Raw genomic sequence first — 23259 nt, 5'->3', positions numbered from 1 at the left:
GGATCATCTGGGTTTCTTACTTTACTTAGCTCCAATCTATTAAAGCAACTTCAAAGCCCTCTCAGTTCCACTCCTTTTGATTCCTTTCTCCTCGGTTCTGCCCGATCAGACGTGCATCAAAACCAACAACTATGTCAGGGTTCGGAAAGGGGTGGTGGGGGGGGGGGTAATAATGAAGGGGAAAAGAGTCAGACCCTTGGATGTGTTCATGGATGATGGAACCCATAAAACATTGACTTTATATTTTCAATGAGGTTGCTCACTCTGCGCCAAACGGTGTGCGAATGATCTGAGAGTCATGTGACGTCGACCTCCACCTTCCTCCAGTCAGGGCTTTATATCTGTGCACGATAGTTGACACCTCTGTTCTTGTCTGAAGAAAAATATTAGGTGGATGCACTATAGAGGACATGTGGAAGCGGTTATGATGATGATGGAGAATGTAGAGGGAAGACCTTGATCACCCCTGAGCATACATGATTGCATCCATCCAGCGTCTCTGAGTACGTAATCCCACTTCCAACCAGAAAGAGCATCCTTTCAAACACAACACGGTATGTGTTAACATAAACATCGACTGCAGGATCTTTCAGAGGGAACTCGAAGACTAAAAGACTCTGTGGTCACTTATCTGTCTACGAGTAAAGCATCCTCTTTCTTCTTCTCACACAGACCTTTTCTCCTCAACTGCCGCCCCTGCCTTTCGAGGCGGGAGACCCCTGATGAAAGCAGGAGCAGGGTTGGCAGGGGGGGGCTTCAATGAAATCGTCATTGGCTTACCTCATGCTCTTCGGGCCAAGACACTACTTAGACTTGGGTCTGAAGAGAGATAAAGTAGGGGGGTAAAGCGGTGGTGACAGCCGCAGGAAGATGGTAGACGAGAGGAGGCAGTGGGGTGGATTTGCTGTGCAAACAATGAACAATGAAGCCATTAGACGCCTCTGTGGTAGAGAAAGAGGGACAATTTGGTCATGATGACCTGGTGGTGTGAGCATGGGTCATACAAAGAGTGTGGATGTGTGTGTGCATTCATGCTCATGTTCAAGCACGTAGGACAGATCCTTGGACTCCATGTGGTCTTCTCCAGTCTGCTAGCCAACCATGAACTTGGAAGTGTTTTCAAGCTAGCTCAACACTTATCCCCAGTGTCTCAAGAAAACGATTGCTTCCAGGACTCTGTGTGTGTGTGTGTGTGTGTGTGTGTGTGTGTGTGTGTGTGTGTGTGTGTGTGTGTGTGTGTGTGTGTGTGTGTGTGTGTGTGTGTGTGTGTGTGTGTGTGTGTGTGTGTGTGTGTGTGTGTGTGGGGGGGGGGGGGGGGGGGGGGTAATGTTGTGTTGTACAACATTACCAACCTAATAATATCATCTCACTGCCAAACATTTCTCAATTAGGATAAGAATGCAGAATTGCAAGGGCTGGCTTCCTAGACTGAGTCTAATAACGGCACCCAAAGGAATTAATCTTGGAGGACTGTGGTTGGGTTTCCGCACATCACACCCCACCCTTCCAGTGATGGTGAACATCCCTGGCTTATCTCATACTGGTTTGTCTAATACAGTTTTGTATCTTGATGGACACAGCACCAGGTGTCGGCAATAAAGCTTTATTGATAAGTAAGGGGAAATTTATGAGACAACCATTTCATCTACAAAGCTACATCATCCACGGGCTCGGGTTCTTGCGTTTTTATATTTCAGAAAAACCTTGAGGTTTTATTATACTTTTATTGAGAATTCTATCCTACATCTCCGAGGTAAAACGCTCAAGTTTTGGTTCAAAGAGAGTTCTCCTTTAGGGGGATTTGTGCGGTATTTCCAACTTCTTCCCGGGTACATAATCACATTTATTTCATACACTGCGAGCTGCACCGGTGCTGAAACCCTTCAACGCCGTGAGGGAGCTGGTGAGATCGGCCTGACGCTGATCTAATGCAGACCCTGGCATCCGTCGCTCTTTGAAATAAAACAAAGAGAGAGCAGGTTCCCAGAGGCGATGTAGCTAGTTGTTGAGGAGCTTTGCGTTCTTGAATCTGTTAAGCTATAAGCAGGCTCAGGCCTCGGATCTGAGCGCAGCTCATCGAGTGGTTTTTCAGGCAGCGATCGTTTTACCTTCTGATGTATCTCACTCTCCTCTCTTCCTGTGGTTCAAATAACGCATGTGTTCGCTGATTGAAATGTGACGCTAAATGGAGAATGTATGGTACTATGACGCAAGTATTCCTTGAAGACCAGATTTCACATTCTGTCAGTGAAGGTGATTTTTCTTTTGGTTCTTGTGGGCGCGTGGGACTCTGTGGACATGGCGGTGAAGACAGGGTTGACGTGGGACCACAGGGTAGATCCAAACCTGAGCCGTAGTTCATATTTCCACCTTTTTCCACATGTACACTTGTTGCAAGGCCAATGACCCATTCTCTCCAAATGTGGAAACAGAATTACTCTTCTACGGTGCTCCATCATCATGTCTTTTATCATCTCTTCCACCATTTCCTCCACCATCTCCTCCACCATCTCCTCCGCCATCTCTTCCACCTTGTCCTCTACAATCTCCACCACCTTCTCCTCCACCCAGGTCGGACTGAACGTAAGGTTGTTTCCTACTCTGGCCAGGATCTCCTCAGAGCCGGAGCGCTGGATGTATTTAAGAGTCTGGATGACTCCCAGTCGGATATATCGGAGGATAAACTACAAGTAGATGTAGAATTTGGACGTCGGCGGGTCTCATGTCAAACCCCATCAACACAACCTTGGATCAGGCTCGCACGAACACGCGCACACACCTGCAGCCCATGAAAGGATCTCTCCAGAGGGTTTCCTGGAGGCTGCTTTGGGTGATTTTACAGGCAGGTGTCGTGTGTACAATAGAAAGGGTTTTGGTGTCGAAACGTTTTTGTCTTTTAAGTTGTAATCAACGCCCCCCCCTCGAGCCCCCCTCCTGACACCTTCCTGTCCAAATACCGCTAAAGATCACAACAGAGAGAATAGTAGGAAGGTTCTGGGCTTAGCACGGCAATGTTTTCGCTGTTTTGGTGAAGATGGTAGTGCTGCACATGTGCTTTCCATCTATGTATGGTTTTAATGGTATTTAATTTTTTTTTGTTGAAAATAACTCAAAACAATTTATTTGCAACCCTATCCAGTCCAATGTGTGGAAGCAGCCAGGAAGCGGTACTAAAAACAATGTGAGCGGATGAAATGAAGCATGATCAGCAGCACTATTTACCTTGTTTTCCTCAGCCTCAAATCTGGCCAGTCTGGCACTCAAGCACTTAAACACTTGACTCGAGCACCCCCACCACCAGCCCTCCATTGTTCGGCGAGCCTGTAATTCAGGCAAAGAGCAGTAATTGATCCATCATGGCTGCCTCGCGTATAAACATCAGCTCTTCATTCCCCTTCCTTACCGTGAGGGTCAGCACTCCCCCGTCGGTCGACACGAGGGGAACCCCCCCCCCCCCCACCCCCCCCGTACAATGAGAAATAAACAATGTGATGAGTGATGTTTTTAGTAGGGAAACGTGCTCGTAAACAACTAATGTATGGATTTGTGTGATTAAGGCGGTTGGTGTGAGATTGCCTTGTTTAGATGGTTCTCTGAAGCTCTGATTACGATTGAATGCTGAATTAAACGTGGATCACGTGGCCTCACCCCCTGCTACTTAGAAGTGCTCAGCATTTCTGCAAGAGGAGGGAAGAAACTTTGCAAAATACGCAAAGGCTGCTATGTATTTAGGCATTTTATCAACATCAAAAACTTCTGTAAGAAAACACCCTTGAAACAAACCTATGAATAAATCAATAATGCTGAAATAACAGAGTCCAGTGATATGAGGTGAATTTAATATAACAACCTTCGCTCCGGCCTTCACAAACCGCCCTGTGTCTTAAGTCTTCGAGCCATGAAGGTGACAACGTACAGTATAATATTTTCATCTCGCTGAAGGGGAAACTCGCTCTCTTCGCCCCTCCCTGAATACCGACCTGGGACGCGGAGAAGTGTAAATCGTGTGTCGGGGAGAAGGCTCTGAGAGGAAAAGCTTGGTGGAAGTTTCCCTTGTTTACCGAGAGAAATGTGGACTGGAAGGAGCCGACCACATCGCCGTGGTTACTATTTGCGTGGGTTTTCATTCATCGGAGAACGGAGAGCGAAATATATGTAAATGAACTGTTTCGATTTTAGCTTCATCAGGACGCACGGGAAAAGAGAGAGAGAGAGAGAGGGCGAGAGAGACGCACACACACACACACGCACACAAAAGTGAATGGATACAACACACACAATTATTGTTACATCGTTCAAATATGCAAAACCTGTCATCTGTGTGATTGTCATCTGTTGGTGTTGTCGCGTCAACCCTTACCTAAAGCAACAGACTCACTTTTATGTCATCAGACAGTTTTATGACCTTCAGAGCAGGGGAGTAAATAACGAAACATTCAGAACCGGTCCAATGTGGACATGAGCCTTTAAGCCTTTAAGTCTCTGTATGACGAAGGAGGGGGCGCGCGTTGCACGGTGTGCCCAGACCCTGTGGTGGGGCATCAATGGAGGGCTTCTTCCCCAGCCAGAGGTGGGCATGGCTGGGCCATTCCTCCCTGACCGACCCACACAGTCCCCGAGGTCAGCAAACGCTTGCTTTGGCTGCAGAGAGACGGCTCGTCCCACGCAAGTTTTAGTACTTTATAGTAGGCTTCTATATGTTCAGCATATCCTCTTGCATTTACATGGCCGTACTTGGTAGGGAGTCATTTGTAACCTTTTAGTCAGCAAGCAGATGCTTTTATCCAAAGTAAATTCACTGACATGTCTTTGAGGAGCCGGTAGAGGTTGGGGTTTGCTAAAGGACGCCCAATGGTAGACTGTGGACTTTGAGTTGGATCCAGAAAGTTACGGCTATGAGTTAAGCACCCCAACCAGTTTATGTCAGGTTTAGCTGTAGGATTGTAGTCCATCCCTCCTTTTTTTTCAATATCTTTATATTACATTTAAAGTACTTTTTATGTATTTCATCCATGTTCAGAGTACTCTCTTGCATACACGGGTGTAATCTTTGGGTCGGGCCGTGAGAGTGGCGGTTCCCTTGCAGTACGTAGAGAGGTCTTGTCCCTTGCAATAGTTTCTAACGAACTGTAGGACTACAGGGAAGGGATACTCTTAATTCCAAATTAAAAGTATCACATCATCAACTCCTGGGACTCCCTGCGTCATAGCTAGCATCACAACCAGCGACGAACCAGTGTCACCGTCCACAGAAGAGACGCACTGGTGGGAAACAGTGAGTCAATAGAGAGGAACGGCGCCAGAGTTGGCGCCGCCTGTTAGCATCGTCTTCCTGGAGATCCTCCGTCTCTCAGAGACACACACACTCCTGTAAACCAGCGGCAGATGGAAAAGTCTCCTCAAATGGCAACAGAGGCAAAACATACACAGGGTTGCGCTACGCAGGGTCTGTTTGTGTGTTTTTGCTTTCGGGGAATCTGCGGTGATTCATGTGGAGGTCGTCGACATGGCTGGTGAACAAAACACAACGCAACAAAATAGGACGGATTCATTAGAAGGTAAACAAAGAGCTTTACTTGAACAAGTGGATGCATTTGAGTAGAGTCGTACCCTTGCTGTAACGCGTTCTGGCTCGTCCACTTCTGCAGACATCCGACCCAAACTGTCTCGACATTGTCGCCCCGTTGTAGCGTCTTTGTCGCGGCGTCGCGGCGTCGCGGCCCCGTCCATCGAACACGTCTCCACGCGGTTTTCCTCTGGTTCACATTTCCAGTTCGGGTCTCGACCCCCTTCGAGACCAGTCGCAGCAGTAGCTTAAGGCCCAATCCCATTTCTACCCCTTACCCCTTCCCCTTACCCCTTACCCTTCAATACAAGGGGGAGGGGTAAGGGGAAGGGTTAAGGTGTAGAAATGGGATTGGGCCTAAGACGACCCCGCCGCCCCTAACGCCCAGGAATGTGTTCTACACCCCCTAACCCCTCACCCCCCCTGCCCCACTGACCTTTAAGCCCCCCCCAGCTTTGTCAGGTAGCCTGAGAATGCCACCGCTCACCCCCCCCCCCCCCCCCCCCCCCCCCAGGTTCTGCCTGTGAAACGGCGAGGTCGTGACCTCTCTTCCGGTTTTGAATCAATTCACGTTGAATTTCGGTTGATTTCTGAGATAAAAATAATGTGATAATCGTTATCCAACATAACATATTGTATATACAACCCCTTCACATGAGTGGATGCTACAACTGGAACTTCAATGATTGACTTGAAATTAAGAAAACAAATGTAAACTGCTGTCCTTGGTGTATGAGTGATGGTGCTTAAATTGAGACACAGCAGTATCTTTGTAGATGAACCAGACATGACAGAATGTGATTGACATGTATTTTTTTCATTGGGGAGCCATGGGATTCTTCGGTGAAGCTGCTAGCGGTTTTTAGGTTCGTTTTTCGCGTGTTGTGTCGATGAAACTCCTGCCCAACAGCTTTGTAAACCTCTGTGGAACGTCTTCCAGGAAATACCTCCCAATGGCTGCCGTTGGAGTCTTGCCTCTTTTAGATAAAAACAAGAGACACGTGTTCTCTTTTTATTCTTTACTTCGAAGGTGTTTCAAAGTGTTTTTAATTATTTACTTTGGAAAAAAGACTGGGCGGTTGAGAACACCTGATTTTGGTTGATGTCTTCTGGTATTTGCGATGGCGCCGGTGAATCTAGTGAATGTACGCTCACAGTGTGGAAAAATTGTCTCTGCCACGCAACCAAAACAGACGGACAGATGTTTTTGGTAGTTCGTCTGGAATATTTTTTTCTATTAAGTCATCACCTGACAAATACGGAAGATTCACACTAGACCTTGGTAAGCCCTTAGTCATACTACACCTGGAATAAACACACACACACACACACACACACACACACACACACACACACACACACACACACACACACACACACACACACACACACACACACACACACACACACACACACACACACACACACACACACACACACACACCTGTTTCCTACTCACTTTGTCTTGGGTGTTCCCCTAAATCCTTTTTTAGTCACAGACAACAAACCACTTCAGTGAAACAAAGTCAAACATGTCTGCTAGGTGATGAAGACCTGTTTGCTAAGTGAGGAAGGCTTATCGCCGTGACGACCTCCAACATGACGTCCCTGCGGGCAGTGGCGGGACGCTATCTGTGGAGGCTGTCTGACAGCGGCTCTAAACACATTCATATCTCCCCCCCCCCCCCACACTCGCCCTGGCACCAGACCTGTGTGTGTATGGGTGTGTATGTCTCTGTGGGTGTGTGTTTGTGTGTGCGGCCATTGCAAAAATATATTAAAGTATGTGAATTAAAACCGGTTTCCCTTTCTGTATGTGATAATATAGAGTGGCTGTCAGGGATTTAGAAAAAAATGAACTAAATATAAATATAAGGGGAAAGTTGTAAGAGCAGCAAGAAAAAATGTTAAAAGAAAAGGTGCATTTGATGGATGGATGGTTCACTGCTGTTCAGTTCAAGGCTGCACGGGGGACATTTAAAGGGCTGTAAAGGCGAGGCTCGGGTACCGACCCCATAAACCCGCAGGAAGGCGGACTTGACTGGAGTGTGTTAATTTGCAAGAGCGGTGGGAATATTTGACGGGAGGAGGTTTGCTGCCCTGACGGACACACACCGAGAGACGGGGGGTCGGATTACAAAGTGGAGCCGCACTAAAGACGCCTTTGTGTGTCTCCGCGGAGTCACCGGTAGAGAGAGAGGGAGAGAGGGAGGGAGGGAGAGGGAGAGAGAGGGCGTGTGTGAAAGAGAGGCAGAGAAATACATGAGGAGAGAGAGAGAGAGAGCGAGCGTGTGTGAGAGAGGGAGAGAGCGTGTGTGAGACAGGGAGAGCGCAAATAACCCGTAAAGATAAGTCAGGAGAGGCAGAGCTCGCTCGGGCTCCTCGGCACCACAACCCCGACCTCAACGCACATGAACCCCGTCTCCTTTTCTGGACTTTAATTCTCATCAAAGATGTGTTTACGGTAAGAGAATCATCGGGCGGTTGGGACCGCGCCTGGTCCGTTTGTGCATTTGTCTCCATGCTGGGAATGTCCATTCAGTAGGCAACATACTGAAGTGTGTTTCTTGTGTCCTGCAGGACTTCCCTCTGGTGTGTTGGATTATTTCTCTCGGTGTCTCACTGGTCCTCCGCCTACCAACTGGATGGTGAGTCGATGACTGATGCTTCTGCACTTTTGTATGCGTTAGTTTCATACTTTGGCTTCTGCTTTGACCGATCAATGGAGGATACCATGAATGGAACTTTGTTTCATTCATCTAAATGAAATAGAAATTCTGCAAAAGTTAATAAAAAAATGATGGCCACAAAAGAAAATTTCCACTTCCAAACCTTTTCTAATTGTATTCCAATAAAGTTATAGTTTTTTTTGCCGACATGAGGAACTTGCAGGGCTACGGCAGGACAACTTTAATTTAGTTTGGGCACTGGAAGGAGCAGGCCGACCGCCATCACTGACCCGCCAACGAACTGAGCGTCTGTTTACAAACCGCATCCTCCTCCTTTGTGAACATCAACACACGGTGCACATCTCCACGTCTCCACGTCTCTACGTCTCTCCATCTCAACATCTCTACATATCTACACCTCTCCATCTGCACATCTCTCTATCCCTCCATCCCTCCATCCCATCCCGAGGGTTTTTCATTGAGCACTGATGTCACTTCCACATCACTTCTAGTTAATTTCTACATTGTTGCATATTCTCGAAGAAAGTTGTCCAATCCCGGGTTGCTTTAACTCACTTCATTTATTATAAAGTCGTCGGCATGTTTCGGCATGGTAAGTGAAGCTATACGGAGGGAATTGTTTCTAACGCGAGTGAGAGGAAAATACCGTGATCTACTTCAAGCCCCCCGGGCTAAGGCCCGGGTGGCTTGCTGCGCCGTCTACCTATTGAACTCTGGCCTGTTCACTCGACGTCCTCCGTACAGGACGTCAAGTGGGTGTGGCCTATGAAGTGGGCGTTGCCTAGTGGGCGTGGCCGGGGTGACGTTATGGCTTCGGCTTCTTCACTTAATTAAAGGTGAAGAGGGAGCAGCCTTCAATAACATCATGCTCCCCTTGTGGCTATGTGAGGGTAACGCAGCTTATATGTTTGGTCCTGCATCATTGGGTCTATGTGTGGGTGGCTTAGATTCTTAAAATACGTAACAGTCCCTCCTTGGTCATCTTAGATGACCATACAATAATATTTTAAATCATAAACACCATTTACCACACCGAAAACATAGTCAAAGTAGGATCAATCATCAACACCATCAACCGTCGCGGAAAGACCTCTTGAAGAGAGGGGAAAAACCACTACGCGTCCCCATAATACTGAGACGGCATTCACGTTGTGGGTCTTATTGGAAACACAGGTCATTATTTAACAATACAACAATGAACACAAATCTTCTTAACATACAATCACATGGCCAAACAGCACACAAACAAAACTATCCATAGAAATCCTGAGCTAATACTTTTTGGTCATGTGCTACAAGGTCATACAATTTTCATCATGTGCAAAAGTAAAGTAAAAATTGGTAGTCATAATACAATTTTAAAAAATTCAAGATTATTGATAGCCTAGCATGGATTCGGGTGGTTCAGGTGATCTTCGTGCATTGGTTCGCTGTTACATGTGGGTGGTTTGGGCATGGATTCTGTCGCCGTCGGGCCTGTAGTTCATGAACCCAAGACTCGTCCCTCCTTGTCAAGGGCTCAACTCAGAGAGGTTACTCCTACATCATGGGAGCCTCCAAACAGGTTCTCCGTCGTCGTCGTGTCAGCAACAGGTGGCCTGTAAACAACCGTCTCAAAGATCAACAGTACCATTATCAATGCAGCGATTCAGAAATAACGGGTTGCACTCGCAACCAAGCAATACTACCAAATAATAAACATAGTCTGGTATGGTTGTTTTAAAATGTGTTATTCAAGTAAATCCGGGATATTGATTATCTTAAATACAGTCGATTCTACTAGAATAGTATAGGTGTTGACTATTCTACATATTGCAGCTGGATAGGGTCGGGCCCCTCAGGTAATGTAAGCCTGAATGGCACTTGGCACTTCTGTAGCGCCCACTGCTGTGGTGATCAGCAGATGCAGTAGCCCTCGTGCGCAGGGAATACAACGGCAGCCGGTGACAATTAACACGGTCTCTGCATTTATTCCCGCGACGGGCACTTACTGGATTCTGCCTTTCCACCTCCCAGACATATTCTCCATCCATCCTGTGAAAGGGTCATTAATGCCGGAGTTCTCTGCCAATTCTAACCTGAGGGATTGTAATCATACCAGTGCCCTGGCCACCAACCCATCCGGTGCGATTCAAATCCTGCTGTTATTTGATCTCCTCATGTGACTGTTAGTCCTTGCTCGGCGGTGGTAGTTTGTAGGCTCCGGGTGTGTCTGCATCTGGTTCTGGAACTTTTTGCTTCTATTGCAGAAATACAAACTCATGTACAGCAGTTAGTTGTTCAAAAACATATTTCCATGAATTCTAATTTTAATTGTTTTACAGTATCTACTTTGGTTTAATTTCACACTACATCCCTCCTTGCGCATTGCTTCAGCCATGTGCATTGAATGATAACCAAAGATAACAACACCGTAGTTCAACCAAGTTGCTATAACCAAAAAGATGTAAAAGGGAATTAACAATGTTAAAATTTGCATGTTCAATATCACTTCTGTGTTAACCGTATTTCATAATAACAGTTACCTTCATCATACTACCCGATTGTCCTACACTAACTATGCATATTGGATGACCTAATCTTCATTTATTCTACCTATTGCTCGCATTTGATGTTGTCCACACTTTGATTCACTCCTATGTACATCGCATACCACATCAAACGTGAATACACCTTATTCTCTGCACAATATCCTATTGCGCCACTTTCTGCATACCACATCAAACGTGAATATGTCTTAGCAAAGTGAAGTAAAGTAAAACTCAGTTTTATCTTTACTTATTTTATAGCTACACATGTCCCGGACACGTTCATTACTATTTCCAAAACAGTTTTTTTAGCTACGCAGGTCCCAGACCTAACTATACCATTACATGAACAGTATTTATTATTATAATTATCTAGTTTTTTGTTGGTCAACATCAAATCGATACATTAATTCAACCTTCTGACTTACTGACCCACCCAATTTCTCCCCGTGTGAGCCCGCGAATGACAACTCTCCCGGGGCCTCCCCATGAGCCCCACCGCCACCACTCCCCGTGTGAGCCCGCGATTGTACTCTCCCGGAGCCTCCCATTGAGCTCCACCGTTACCACCTCAGAACTCTGCAGGAACGATCAGTCGATTAACGCGTGGCTCGGAGGCTCGGAGTGCAACAATCCTACGTCTTGACACCTGGTGCAGTCGACGTGTGGCTCGGGGGCTCCCAGGAAGTGTCACAATCCTACGTCTGACACCTGGTGAATCTTGAGCTAGGTCAATCAAAACCGTCTAAACTAGGTAGAATAAAGAGTCATCCAAACTTACAACAATTATGCACATCTTGGTATTAAATATATGGTGATATTCTATAAACAAAACAAAAACTGAACCTAAAAGAAAAATTCAGAAGTTATCGGTTGAAACAAATGTTATTGTAATTGAACTACAGCAGTTGAGCTAACTCCCGCCTTGTGCACCGGTTAAAACAATGTGCATCATTTATTAATTAAACATATTATTTTAGCAGTTGAACCCTGTGTCTATTTGAACCATCCTGGTTCTCTAATATCATTGTGCATGACACAACCCGTGTCTATTGCACTCCTGTTTTGATACACAAAACGCATGAAAACAGACAGAAGGGCCCAGCAACCTTGAAAAACATAATGTCTGAGTGTTAGGCATTCGTTACTGCATATACTGCTATTTCCTGAAGAGAGAGAGAGAGAATATTAAGATCAATGCACACAAACACAGGTTGCAAAGGCTAAATTTACATCCTGGTTCCAACACATGGCTAGGTGTGAGGGTGGGAGGCCTCTCTATTGTTAGTTAAATCGAAGCCCCCGTCCCACCGTTCCCGATCTTCTTTAAGCAATATGAATAAGGAAGGGTAGGGGAAGAGAATGTTTGCAGGGACAAAGGGTGGGGAGGGGGGGATCCGACGACTGGACCTGTGGACAGGGGGATGGGGGGTCTGACTACTGGACCTGTGAAGACTGGGACAAAGGGAGTGGGGGGGTTTCACGATAGGATCTTCTAGAGGGAAGGGGGGGGGGGGGGGGGTGGAGGGGAGAGAGGGGGAGAAGAGAGAGAGAGGGGGGAAGGAGAGAGGGAGAGAGAGAGAGGGTGGGGGGGGAAGAGGAGGGAGAGAGAGGGGGGGGGGGGGGGGGGGGGCTCCCCGCTGCTCTTGGTCTCTGCAAGACCCAAGATGGCGGACGTCTGGACAAAGGAAACCCACGTCACGAAGACGCGCCGTCTCTTTAACACCCCGTGGTTACACTCTACGGCTGCGTTGTATGCTAATCAAAATTGCACATTAGATTTGAAATGAACCGGGAGGAATCAATCCAATTTGAACTCCTTGGCCAAGCCTCCGTTTTAATATGCAACTAAGCTAGATTAACGTTAAAAACCTGACCTTTCCTCACCCCACCGTAAAGAGTTTGGAAGTTTGTGGCCGGTAATAAATAAACCTTATAGTGGCCCGGCTTAACTTCGGCGCTTTCACTATTTACCTTAGATGGTCTCGGCTTAACTTCGAGACATTCATCAATTACCTTATGATTACCTTATCTCGGCTTAACTTCGAGACATTCATCATATAAATCAAAAAAAAAACACAGGTACTACGTCTCCCACGTGGTACAGACAGACACAGAGACAGAGACAGACAGAGACAGACAGACATAACACACCGGGGGTCCCTTTGTGCAGGCTACCATTGCCTTATCAAACAGCCAGGAGCGCCCAGGTAAACAAAGGGATGGGGGGGGGGGGGGGGGGGGGGGGTCTTCACAGTTCCTTGCAACCGTTGATCTACACGTGTTGTTATGCTAGGCCTCTGCAGCAGCACAATCGGACGGTGGCTAAAACAAGCTTACACCTAAGTGTTCTTATAACCAATCCTATTTCAGATTTAATCTTTAAAACAATGATTTATACTTACCTCAGACGTGTGTGGCCTGTTGAAGTTGTTTTAGCGTCGCGCCCCCCGGGATTTTCGGGACTTTCTTCCAAACGTCGCGGGTCACCAAATTGTTGCATATTCTCGAAGAAAGTTGTCCAATCCCGGGTTGCTTTAACTCACTTCATTTATTATAAAGTCGTCGGCATGTTTCGGCATGGTAAGTGAAGCTATACGGAGGGAATTGTTTCTAACGCGAGTGAGAGGAAAATACCGTGATCTACTTCAAGCCCCCCGGGCTAAGGCCCGGGTGGCTTGCTGCGCCGTCTACCTATTGAACTCTGGCCTGTTCACTCGACGTCCTCCGTACAGGACGTCAAGTGGGTGTGGCCTATGAAGTGGGCGTTGCCTAGTGGGCGTGGCCGGGGTGACGTTATGGCTTCGGCTTCTTCACTTAATTAAAGGTGAAGAGGGAGCAGCCTTCAATAACATCATGCTCCCCTTGTGGCTATGTGAGGGTAACGCAGCTTATATGTTTGGTCCTGCATCATTGGGTCTATGTGTGGGTGGCTTAGATTCTTAAAATACGTAACAACATGAAATATGTCACTCGCTGTCTGTACGTCTCGCTCTCGCTCTCGCTCTCTCTCTTTCGCTCTCTCTCTAGCTATATTTCGCTCCCTCTCTTGCTTTCTGCGCGCCGGCGTTTTCCGCACAAACTTTGAGCGCGCGTTTCTTCAGCCAAGATAAAGCGCACTTTTCCATTTTTAACAGATCAATGAGAGAGCTCTTCAATGTGTTCTTCATTAGCAGCTGAAAGGTCTCCCTTGCCTTGTTCTATTTTCCATGGCAGCCTCTCGGTGCAGAGCTGGATCACTTCACCGTGAGCGCGCTCACTCACAGTCAGCGCGGTAGCAGCGTGTAATTCGCGTTATGGGGGCTGTGGGCTCCCTCTCCTACACTCTACTGGGAGATGGCAGCGACTCCCTGTTTCCCTCTCTAGACGCTCTATTATGTCTCTCTCTCTCTGTCTCTCTGTCTCTCTGTCTCTGTCTCTCTCTGAATTGTATAAGTCTACAAAAATAGTACTTGAATAAAAGGAAATATAAAAGGGTGAAAGTGTTAAAGGGACATTATTAATGAATTTGTTATTCATCTTTTTAAAACTTTAAGGTATAAAAAAAGTGTGGTCATTTTAAAAATGATCTCTCCCTCCCACATTTTTTCTCTTATCTCTCTCCGTCCCTCTCCCTCTCTCTAACTGGGTCACCCTGTCCCTCTTCATCATGATGAAGGTCACTTTCCGTCAGATGGACCCTGACTCTCCCTGCTCATTAACTCTTCACCTTGGCTCCTGGATGGCCCCATCCGCCACGCGTCAGTCCACTGGAATGCACATGCCACAACGTGTGTGTGTGTGTGTGTGTGTGTGTGTGTGTGTGTGTGTGTGTGTGTGTCTTTATGTGACAACTCTCTCTGTGTGGGTTGCCTGCAGTGACTGTTTGTGCACACATTGCCACATGTGTGTGTGCGTGTGTGTGTGCGTGTGTGTGTCTGTCTTTACGTGACAACTCTCAGTGTGTGTGTTGCCTGCAGTGTGTGCACACATTGTCGTGTTTGTGCGCATATTGTCGTGTTTGTGTGTGCAAACATAGCTGTGTGCACATGTGTGTTTGGGAAGCAAGTGTGTGTGTGTGTGTGTGTGTGTTTTTATGCGTGTGTGTCTAGATATGTGCAGTGCACATGTGTTTGGTATCAAATGCCTGTGTGAGCGTTATACGTGTGTGTGTGTGTGTGTGTGTGTGTGTGTGTGTGTGTGTGTGTGTGTGTGTGTGTGTGTGTGTGTGTGTGTGTGTGTGTGTGTGTGTGTGTGGCCTGCGTCCACTATAGAAACCTACATGACACAAAAGCTGCATTGTGTTCCCTACCTACCCCCTCCCCCCTCAAACTTAGGGGGATCACTCCCGTTTACACAGCCCTGGGGGGGGGGGGGGGGGGGGGCTTCGTCTGGGGGGTCTGCCATTTAGCTCTAAACACAACCGGCTACCGGCGACATGGGAAAACCCGACCGCTAAAACCACTCTCTAACCCAACCCCCCCCCCCCACCATCCTAACCTCCCCGGGAAGGAAAGCGATCCCGTAGGAGTGCGGTGGAGTTAAACACGCTTTATCTACGTTATCGGGGGGAGGCTGGGGGATGACGGAGTTAATGGAGTGGGGGCCGGTGGATGAATGGGACCACAATCTAGTGGTGTGTGTGTGTGTGTGTGTGTGTGTGTGTGTGTGTGTGTGTGTGTGTGTGTGTGTGTGTGTGTGTGTGTGTGTGTGTGTGTGTGTGTGTGTGTGTGTGTGTGTGTGTGTGTGTGCGTGTGTGGTAATGTGGCGGGGTTGGGGTTCCTACGTTCTCCAGGGAACGCGTCGCGAGGAAGCAGACATCTCGTCATCTGATCCCGGTCCTTGTGTTTCACCGGGCGACCCAAACAACTTCTGTGCCTCAGCAGAGAGGTCCTCATCCCAGGGAGACTACAGTCGATTCAGACGCAGGTCGTTAAGGAGCAGGCGGGGTGGAAGGCATCCTGGCTGAGTGATGCATAGGGTAGACTCTAGGTAGACTAGATCCAACCCAGAACCCTTTTAGATGGGACTTGAACAGTCTAACCACTAGATCTTCCTTCAAAGCTGCAGAAGAAAGATGCTGAGCTACACTTTTTTTCGATTTTTGGGAAAATCACAATCCTCTTATTTTTCGGTGGTAATGGTTTTGATTATTGAGAGCCAGAAAAATCAGAAAAAAATCATTCTCTAGAGTTCTTGTGTGTGTGTGTGTGTGTGTGTGTGTGTGTGTGTGTGTGTGTGTGAGACCACACCGTGTGTCCTGTTTCAAAACAGTCAGCAACAGTCCATCTTTCAGAACAATATTTCCACTCACTTTCACCTTGTTTTTATTCTCGAAAAACAAGGCCGTTACCGTGGCAACGCGATCCCTCTGCTCGCATTGGCGACGGGGATGGAAGGAATAGAATAGTTTTACTCCTCAAGTGTCAGATTTGGCGCGCGCCTTGGCGCGTGTTTCGGCCTTGGCTCCGATATTTCTCAGTTTCCTGGTCTTCTCCAGTTGATCTTGGAGACGTACGAACCTGCAAGATCTCTCTCCAAGAGAGACCTACGACTCACTGACTCTATAAAGCTCACTTTTTATTTCTTACAGTCTGTTTTCGACTTGACTGGCGACAGCCATAGAGTAATTTTACACACACTGGCTTTTGTATTGAAAACTACCACAGACGACCAAGAAGTATTCCCTCTCGTAAAACAACAAACTTCCACTGTAAGTGAACCCAGATCGTACAGTCTGCTCATCCCGGTCCTGTAAACATCCTGTGATTGGGGTAAATAAGTGTTGGTCGGGCCTTCTTCCGGCTAGGGGAGTGATGAAGTTCATATTAGAGAGAGAGAGCGAGCGCCCTTGGGCACAATGTCTGGTGCTTGGATTCTGTCGTACTGTAATGCAACGATGAGTCTCAACAGCTGGTGCCAGAGCCAAACACGGCACGTCTTCGACGGCCCAGGGTGCCGTTGTGGATGTATACACGAGTCAGCAGTCAGCACTGTACTGAAGGAAGTGATTAAATATACTTTATGTATGGGGACGGCGGTGGGCCTGGATACCGCCACATGTACCGACAAAACACTACATAGGAGGGAAGACTAAAGAACAAACACACCGACACAATGCACACTCACGAGCGCGCATGCCCAAGCACACACTTTCTTTTTTTACTTCTTTATTCTAAATCAAGCAGCCTGGTTGTTTATTTTTATTTCCCACCTCTAGTTCTTTTTTCTCTTTCAGTTTTCCCCCTCCCAGACAGGCATGTTGGCAGTTGTCTGCTGCTGGTTCTGTATTATATTTGTTTGCAGTATGAATCATTGTGTGTCCCTGGAAACTGACTGCAGCCTGAGAGTGATCACCAGTCCTGGGCCGGCCAGGCAAGAGTCCTGGCCCAAGCAGGTGTCTGATCACTGGGGTCTGGGAGAGGAGATCTCCCCTCCTGCCTCTAAACTAGAGGGACTGGACGCTGCACATGTCATCCGTGGGGAGGGAGGGGGGGGGGGGGGGGGGGGGAGGGAGGGAGAGAGGGAGAGAGGACCATTTATAAACACAATCGCCCGCTGATTAGCGGAGAGTGACAGGCTGGGGGCGGACTGGCCTGCTGAACCGTCCACACAGCTAAGATAATAACTCCTGCCGCTCACACCACTAACACTAACCCTCTGCTCTTGGACGGTCCAAACTCCAGGCCTTCAAACGATGGAGTTTTCATTGAAAAGACTTAAAATTAAAACAAGGAAAGCTGATTCCACCGGACTGGATTTCCTTAGTCGTTTGGTTACTTAGGTGTGGGTGAGACGGTTATCAGTGCATTGTTTGTTAAGGCCTAAAAAAAAAAAAGTTTGGTTCCTGTTGGTTGTCACTTGAGGTCATGGGTAGGTAGGGAATTTATTTTATTTTTTTATTTTATTTTTTCCAGCGGCAGCGAATGATAAGTAGGTTGTTTTCATTTATAAACGAGAGAATGCGCTCATCCTTGTACAGAATGAAGAGGTGCTGTGCAAAAACGTAATTATAGTTTGCATCAAAAAAAAAAAAAAACGTTTTTTTTTTTTTTTTTTTTTAAAGCTCATAAAATAATTTGGGTCGCACACAAATGGACAGGGTCGGTCGGAAACCGGAACCAAACAAAATATTTTTTTAGGCCTAAGGAGATGTAAGGAAAGGGTTAAGACTGAAGGCTAGTCCAATGTACCCTTCCAGTTGTGTCCTTGGCTGTCCTGATGAGTCCTCCGATTCCCTCGTCTAAATGTTTGGATGTGTCACCATTTTACTTTGAGCGACCTTGTCTGTTGTAAAGTGTCCTTGAATGCAGCCATGTTTGCACAAATGCCACATGTGTTTGAAAGTGACACAAACGTCATCGTCATTGGGACCATGTCCCCACATTACCTAATCTAGTGCAATAGGACCTTGTTTTTTTCCCCATTTGCCCTCAAAAGTCCTGATCTATGTTAACCAGCTCAAGAGTGTCCTCATGTTTTAACATGTCCCTGAATGCCGTCACACATCCTTATATAACTGTGTATGTTCTAACGTTCCCCAGTGCCTCCTCAGCTGTCTCATCTGTTTTAGACGACCTCACATGTCCCCAATATGTCCTCAAAGGTTCCCTTGTGTCGGCATCATGATGAATATCGGCTGATCATGACGCCAGCTGATCATCTGAAGGGTTTCCTGGTGACCTCCAGTTGGTGGCCGTTTGTTTGTTTGTGTGTTTGTGTGTGTGTGTGTGTACCATATGTGGAACTGTGTCCTGAATAGACCCAGTTATAAGGATACAGCATTTAACGAGCTGAGCTGATACTTTCACTGTGAGTTGTGTTGTGTTTGATGTGACGGTGTGGTCGAAGGGTTTTCGTTCTCATAACATGGTCTCTTTTACGGGAAAACGTTGCAATACTTTCTTTCCAATCATTGGTGCTTTGTTTGTAAGTTTGGTCCTGTGTGTGTGAAGCCAGTGCTGGAACGTGGTTTGCTACTTTGCTGCTACTTTGCTTCTACTGCTGCTACTTTGGTTTGTAGGCATTTTTTCCAAGCGTGTAGATTTGTATAAGTCTAATTAACACTTAACTCTCTCTGAATCTTGATTCCATGTTGGAGAAGCTGAAAATTGATTGATGGTTGATTTGGTTAATATAACATTAATGTATATATTTTTGGGACTGGAAACAATCGTTTCAAAGATATCTCTGACTCTAGCCTGGGGGTCATCAACTCTGTTTTGACTGGCAGAGTTAAGGGCCTGAACCCCCCCCCCCCCCCCCCCCCTCCCCTGTATGTTGGAACCAGGAAGCTGGTGAAAACAGGAAGGGCTATGTTTAGGGGTGATGCCATGTGTAGGAAGAGTTTGATAAACTACATATTGTGAGACCCAACCAAAATAAAACCTACCCTATACCAGTTCAAACTGGAAACCAGTTCTAACCGTCTTCAAACTGTATTTCCTCCACGGTTAAACTTCATCCCAACCAATTAAATCAGCATAACGTCCCAGAAAACTCCCTTCAGTTACGAGATGTTGTGACTTGCGGGGGAAGGTAAAACAATGCAATGTCACTTTGACCTCAGGTGTAGCTAGCTAGCTATCAGAGGCGCCAGGTGGGCTTGTGGCGGAATGCTGACCTCGGCCTGGGCGACTCAGTCATCTGTTGTCATGGTGACTGACTCATTATCATCAGTCGTTCCACAGTGTGGCCCCGCAAAGCCCTCATCATCGGGTAGGCCAGGTTGATACTGATAGCCACTATTTTTGCATACATGAGAGGACCGGGCCTATGGCAAAGATATAACGTACTATTTTTGGCAGCTTGTTAAATAACTTTGATGTCCCACACATCCACCAACAGTCAGAGTAGAGAATCTGAGCTGATCAGTAGTGCTTTCCTAGAGTACACGCAGCATCGACTCCAATCAATCAGTAGACCTTCCAGGTGCTCTCAAGCATGCCATTAAATGTGTGTCAACTAGTGACCTGTAGATAGGCTTTATCTAACGGATCCAACAAGGGTTTTAATTTGTTTTCAAACCACATGGGGATGTGGCTGGGAAAGTCCTGGCACTGTTGATTGAATAGGTATAGAATGGCATTCCTAAGGGGTCCCTTAGCCAGTTAATCCCTCATTAATTCCTCCTTATCGTTGCCATCGATCGCCTCTCGGGGAAATCAAAGCTCTTACCATCAAAGAGTCCTCTATGCTGAGCTGGACATCCGCCAGGATGCTTTGATGTGGGTAAACTGTTTGGGTTTCGTGGCTTTTTTTAAATGTTCTAATTGTTTGAATGATGAAGATCAGATGAAACAGGGACTACTCCTTTTCCTCCTACTCTTCCTCCTCCGATTCACTGACTCCCTCAAAAGTCTGGAACTTTTCCTCCATGTTCATGAGTTAAATAAAAATCCTCCCTTTTGTTTGTTGACAATTCAGTTGATATCCGAAAAAACGAGGGAATATCCAGTTTGTCGAAAGAGTAAACTCTGTTCGATGTTAACTTAAAATATCGCATAAGCTTTGATATTGAAATCCTTTCCACTCCATATCGGGCTTCGTGTTGATAACTGACACAAACAGTTGATTCACAAACCGCGAAATAGGCTCTAGCTCAAAGATAGATATATACAAACTGATCAACTGACATGCTTCCCTAAATGCTTCGGAAACCTAATGCCCATTCCGACTTGGCTTTGGCGGCGGCGTTGGCTTCTGGCGGAGGTGTTGCCAGTACTCCGGTTAGCACGCTGGGTTGGAGTGTGTCGGAGGGGGGGCGATCAGACATGCCCCGTTTTGGAAGAGGAGTGGGCCGTTCCTCTCTTACCTCCTGGCATCCCGGTCCCAGCTAAATAAAGCCAGGAGCGGCGCTGCCAAGAGGACAAACTTCCTCTTAACCTCTGGGATGCCTGTCTTCTGGTGGGCCCGCTGTTGTCTGTATTTTTAGGCACCGGTGTCTCTGAAACACAATGAGGAGCGCTTGGTAGCTTCTGTTGGAGGAGCCTGGAGGGGTGGTGTGTGTTTGCGTGGGTTTGTTTTGTTTGTAAGACTCCCCTCCACGCTTCCCAGCGTTCAAACCCGAATCGTGAAGGGATTTAGATGTTTGTTCTTCTCCGGTTGCGGCCGAAGCGTCCTGGGCCAGCGGCGGCACAGAAGCCCGGCGGGGGAAACAAACGGAGGAGTTAATAAGAGTGGAAAGGGTCTGTCAGTGCGGAAAGACGGAACAAGACGGAACAAACAGGTGCCTGTTCTGCTGAGAGGGGATCTGCGAGAGAAAGGAACAGAAAGAGCAAGAGGGAGGGAGGGGAGAGAGGGAGGGGAGGAGGAGGTAGAGAGATAAACCGGAGGGAGGGAGCTAGAGCGAGGGAGTTACACGGAGTGAGAAGGATAGAAGAAATGGATGGCTAGAAATGGAGGGAGAGCCGGAAAATGTGAGCGCTAAAGAGAGGAGATGCTAGCAAAGGGAGATATAGGGATGGAGAGAGGGGGGGGAGAAAGAGCTGAAGATACGAGAGAACCTGCTATAGAAGGGAGAAAGAGGGGGAGAGAAAGAGGGAGGAGAGAGAGTAGAAACGAGACAGTAAGAGACACTGTCAACCAGTTATGAAGCATCAGTCTGCTCTGGAAGGTCGTGCAGTGCATACAGTGACTCCACTGTGTGTGTGAGTGTGCACGCGCAACACTCTTGCTGCGTTTGTGTGTGTGTGTATGGGGAGAAGGTGTGTCTTCACTTATCATGGAGTGTTCATGTGTAAAAAGATGTACATGGACCTGTCCTTGGAAACACACACACATAGGTATCCCCTGGGAATCTCAGGATCCCTTCTGCTTTATGACCAGGAAGATGTTGTAAATCCTCCTCATAGTGAACTTTATTTTAGGGCACATTTATTATATCAGGTCCATGTGAATTTTCTGTGAGCTCAATATTTTCTAACCAAATGTACTTGCATACCTTTGTATTTTCATCAGAGAAGCCCACTTCCGTGCCATTATTTCTAAAAGCATTGATGCAGAAAACTGCTCGTCTCCCGACATTTTGGCGGATCTTTGTTGATGCTACGCTGCCCCCACCTTGAACCGTAGTTCTTTGAATCGGTTACTCCTTTTTCGGCTACAGATCGCTTTGTATTACCAGACAACTCAAGAGGTTTCTCTCTCTTTATCCACGATGTTCTGAGTAGAATGTGTGAATAGAATGTGTTTTCCTGCAGAAGATGTATCCATCCTTTTCTAGAGCCTCGAAAATGTCTAGCCTTGGCCCGTGAAGGTTCACCAGGATGGGCGGTAGGGATTGAGGCTGAGGCATGCATGTATTCATAAACATAAAAATATATGTACTAGGGGTGTAACGGTACACAACAGTGACGGTTCGGTACGTACCTCGGTTTTGAAGTCACGGTACGGTACAGGACGGTTCGGTTCATAGTTATGGTGAAAAAACGGATTGCTTGACAGAACGAACATAAGTTTAATTAGTAACGAATTAAACACAACAGTTTTAGCTGTCAGTATGAAACATACAAATAAAATGTGTAACAAATTTAAAAAAAATACTGCAGCAATTCTCCAATAACCCTAACATAAAATTTATGAAAAATCCAGTGTTAATGGCTAGGCTCTTTAAACTGGTATGTAAACAAAGAGTATGTAAACTTTAAGGGTTTAAAGAAAATATTCCTGCAGCTCTCTAAAGCTCTGAAGTTCTCATAAATATAAATATCAATCATTAAATAAAAGTGCAACTGCAGCCTTAACTTAAATCACAGCTTATGTATTTTATAATCTATTGGTGTTTTCATTGCCTCCCGTAGGTCAGAGGCAATGAAAACACCAATGGACCTGGTGATGGCATTTGCCCGTTCTGAATTCCCAGACAGGTGTAGGGGTTGATTAAATAGTGTAGGGAGCTGGGTTTGAACGGTTTGAACAACTTTTTTTCATTTCGCAGTGACAGTAACACCTGGATGGTGCTGTCACGTTAAAATTGTACCGGGGGCGAAAATTTTGTGCATGTTCGATGTGTTTACCATTTGCATAGACGATCGCTGTTGAACAATGTCTGCACACAGCTTCCGACTTGTCCACTCGTCTTTCCCCATTGTGATAATTAACCTGGAATCCAAAGTTCTCCCACACTTGGGATTTAAATGACAGGGGGGGCATCTTCAAGCTCCGGTTTTCTTTTGTCGCCCGCCATGCAGTTCGCTCTCAGTTCGCTAGTAGACACAATATCAATCAATCCACACACAGTCGCGATCGCGCTCTGCTACTGCTACTACGCGGAGGTCGCGCACGTGCGAGCCGAGCCTAATAAGGCTAAACGGTCCGGGGGGAACTCCGACTTCAAGTTTTAAGTTCCGCACCGCAAAACAAGCCTTTACATTCGCCATATTAACGCTATGTACGCCACATTTACGGACCGCGGTACACCTCTGTAACCGCACCGAAGTGCCTGTACCTTGACGGTTCGGTTCAAATACGTGTACCGTTACACCCCTAATATGTA

General features: G+C 46.7%; 1 protein-coding gene across 2 annotated transcripts in view; it reads left to right on the top strand.

Annotated features, from left to right (window-relative positions):
• The first annotated feature begins 7790 nt into the window (after positions 1-7790).
• The window catches only part of LOC115537387 (collagen alpha-1(XVIII) chain), a 74588-nt gene continuing 59119 nt past the window's right edge, over positions 7791-23259 (top strand). For both annotated transcript variants that reach the window (XM_030349290.1, XM_030349289.1), the window contains exons 1-2: positions 7791-8030; positions 8147-8214. In XM_030349290.1, coding sequence (XP_030205150.1) covers positions 8020-8030; positions 8147-8214 — 79 coding nt within the window. In that variant the 5' untranslated portion in view covers positions 7791-8019. The remainder of the gene's footprint in view (positions 8031-8146; positions 8215-23259) is intronic.

Source organism: Gadus morhua, chromosome 23 (assembly GCF_902167405.1).
Source record: "Gadus morhua chromosome 23, gadMor3.0, whole genome shotgun sequence".
In the NCBI taxonomy this organism is placed as follows: domain Eukaryota; kingdom Metazoa; phylum Chordata; class Actinopteri; order Gadiformes; family Gadidae; genus Gadus; species Gadus morhua.
The sequence above is the reverse complement of the archived record's forward strand: the minus strand, read 5'-3'. Positions and strand labels throughout refer to the sequence as shown.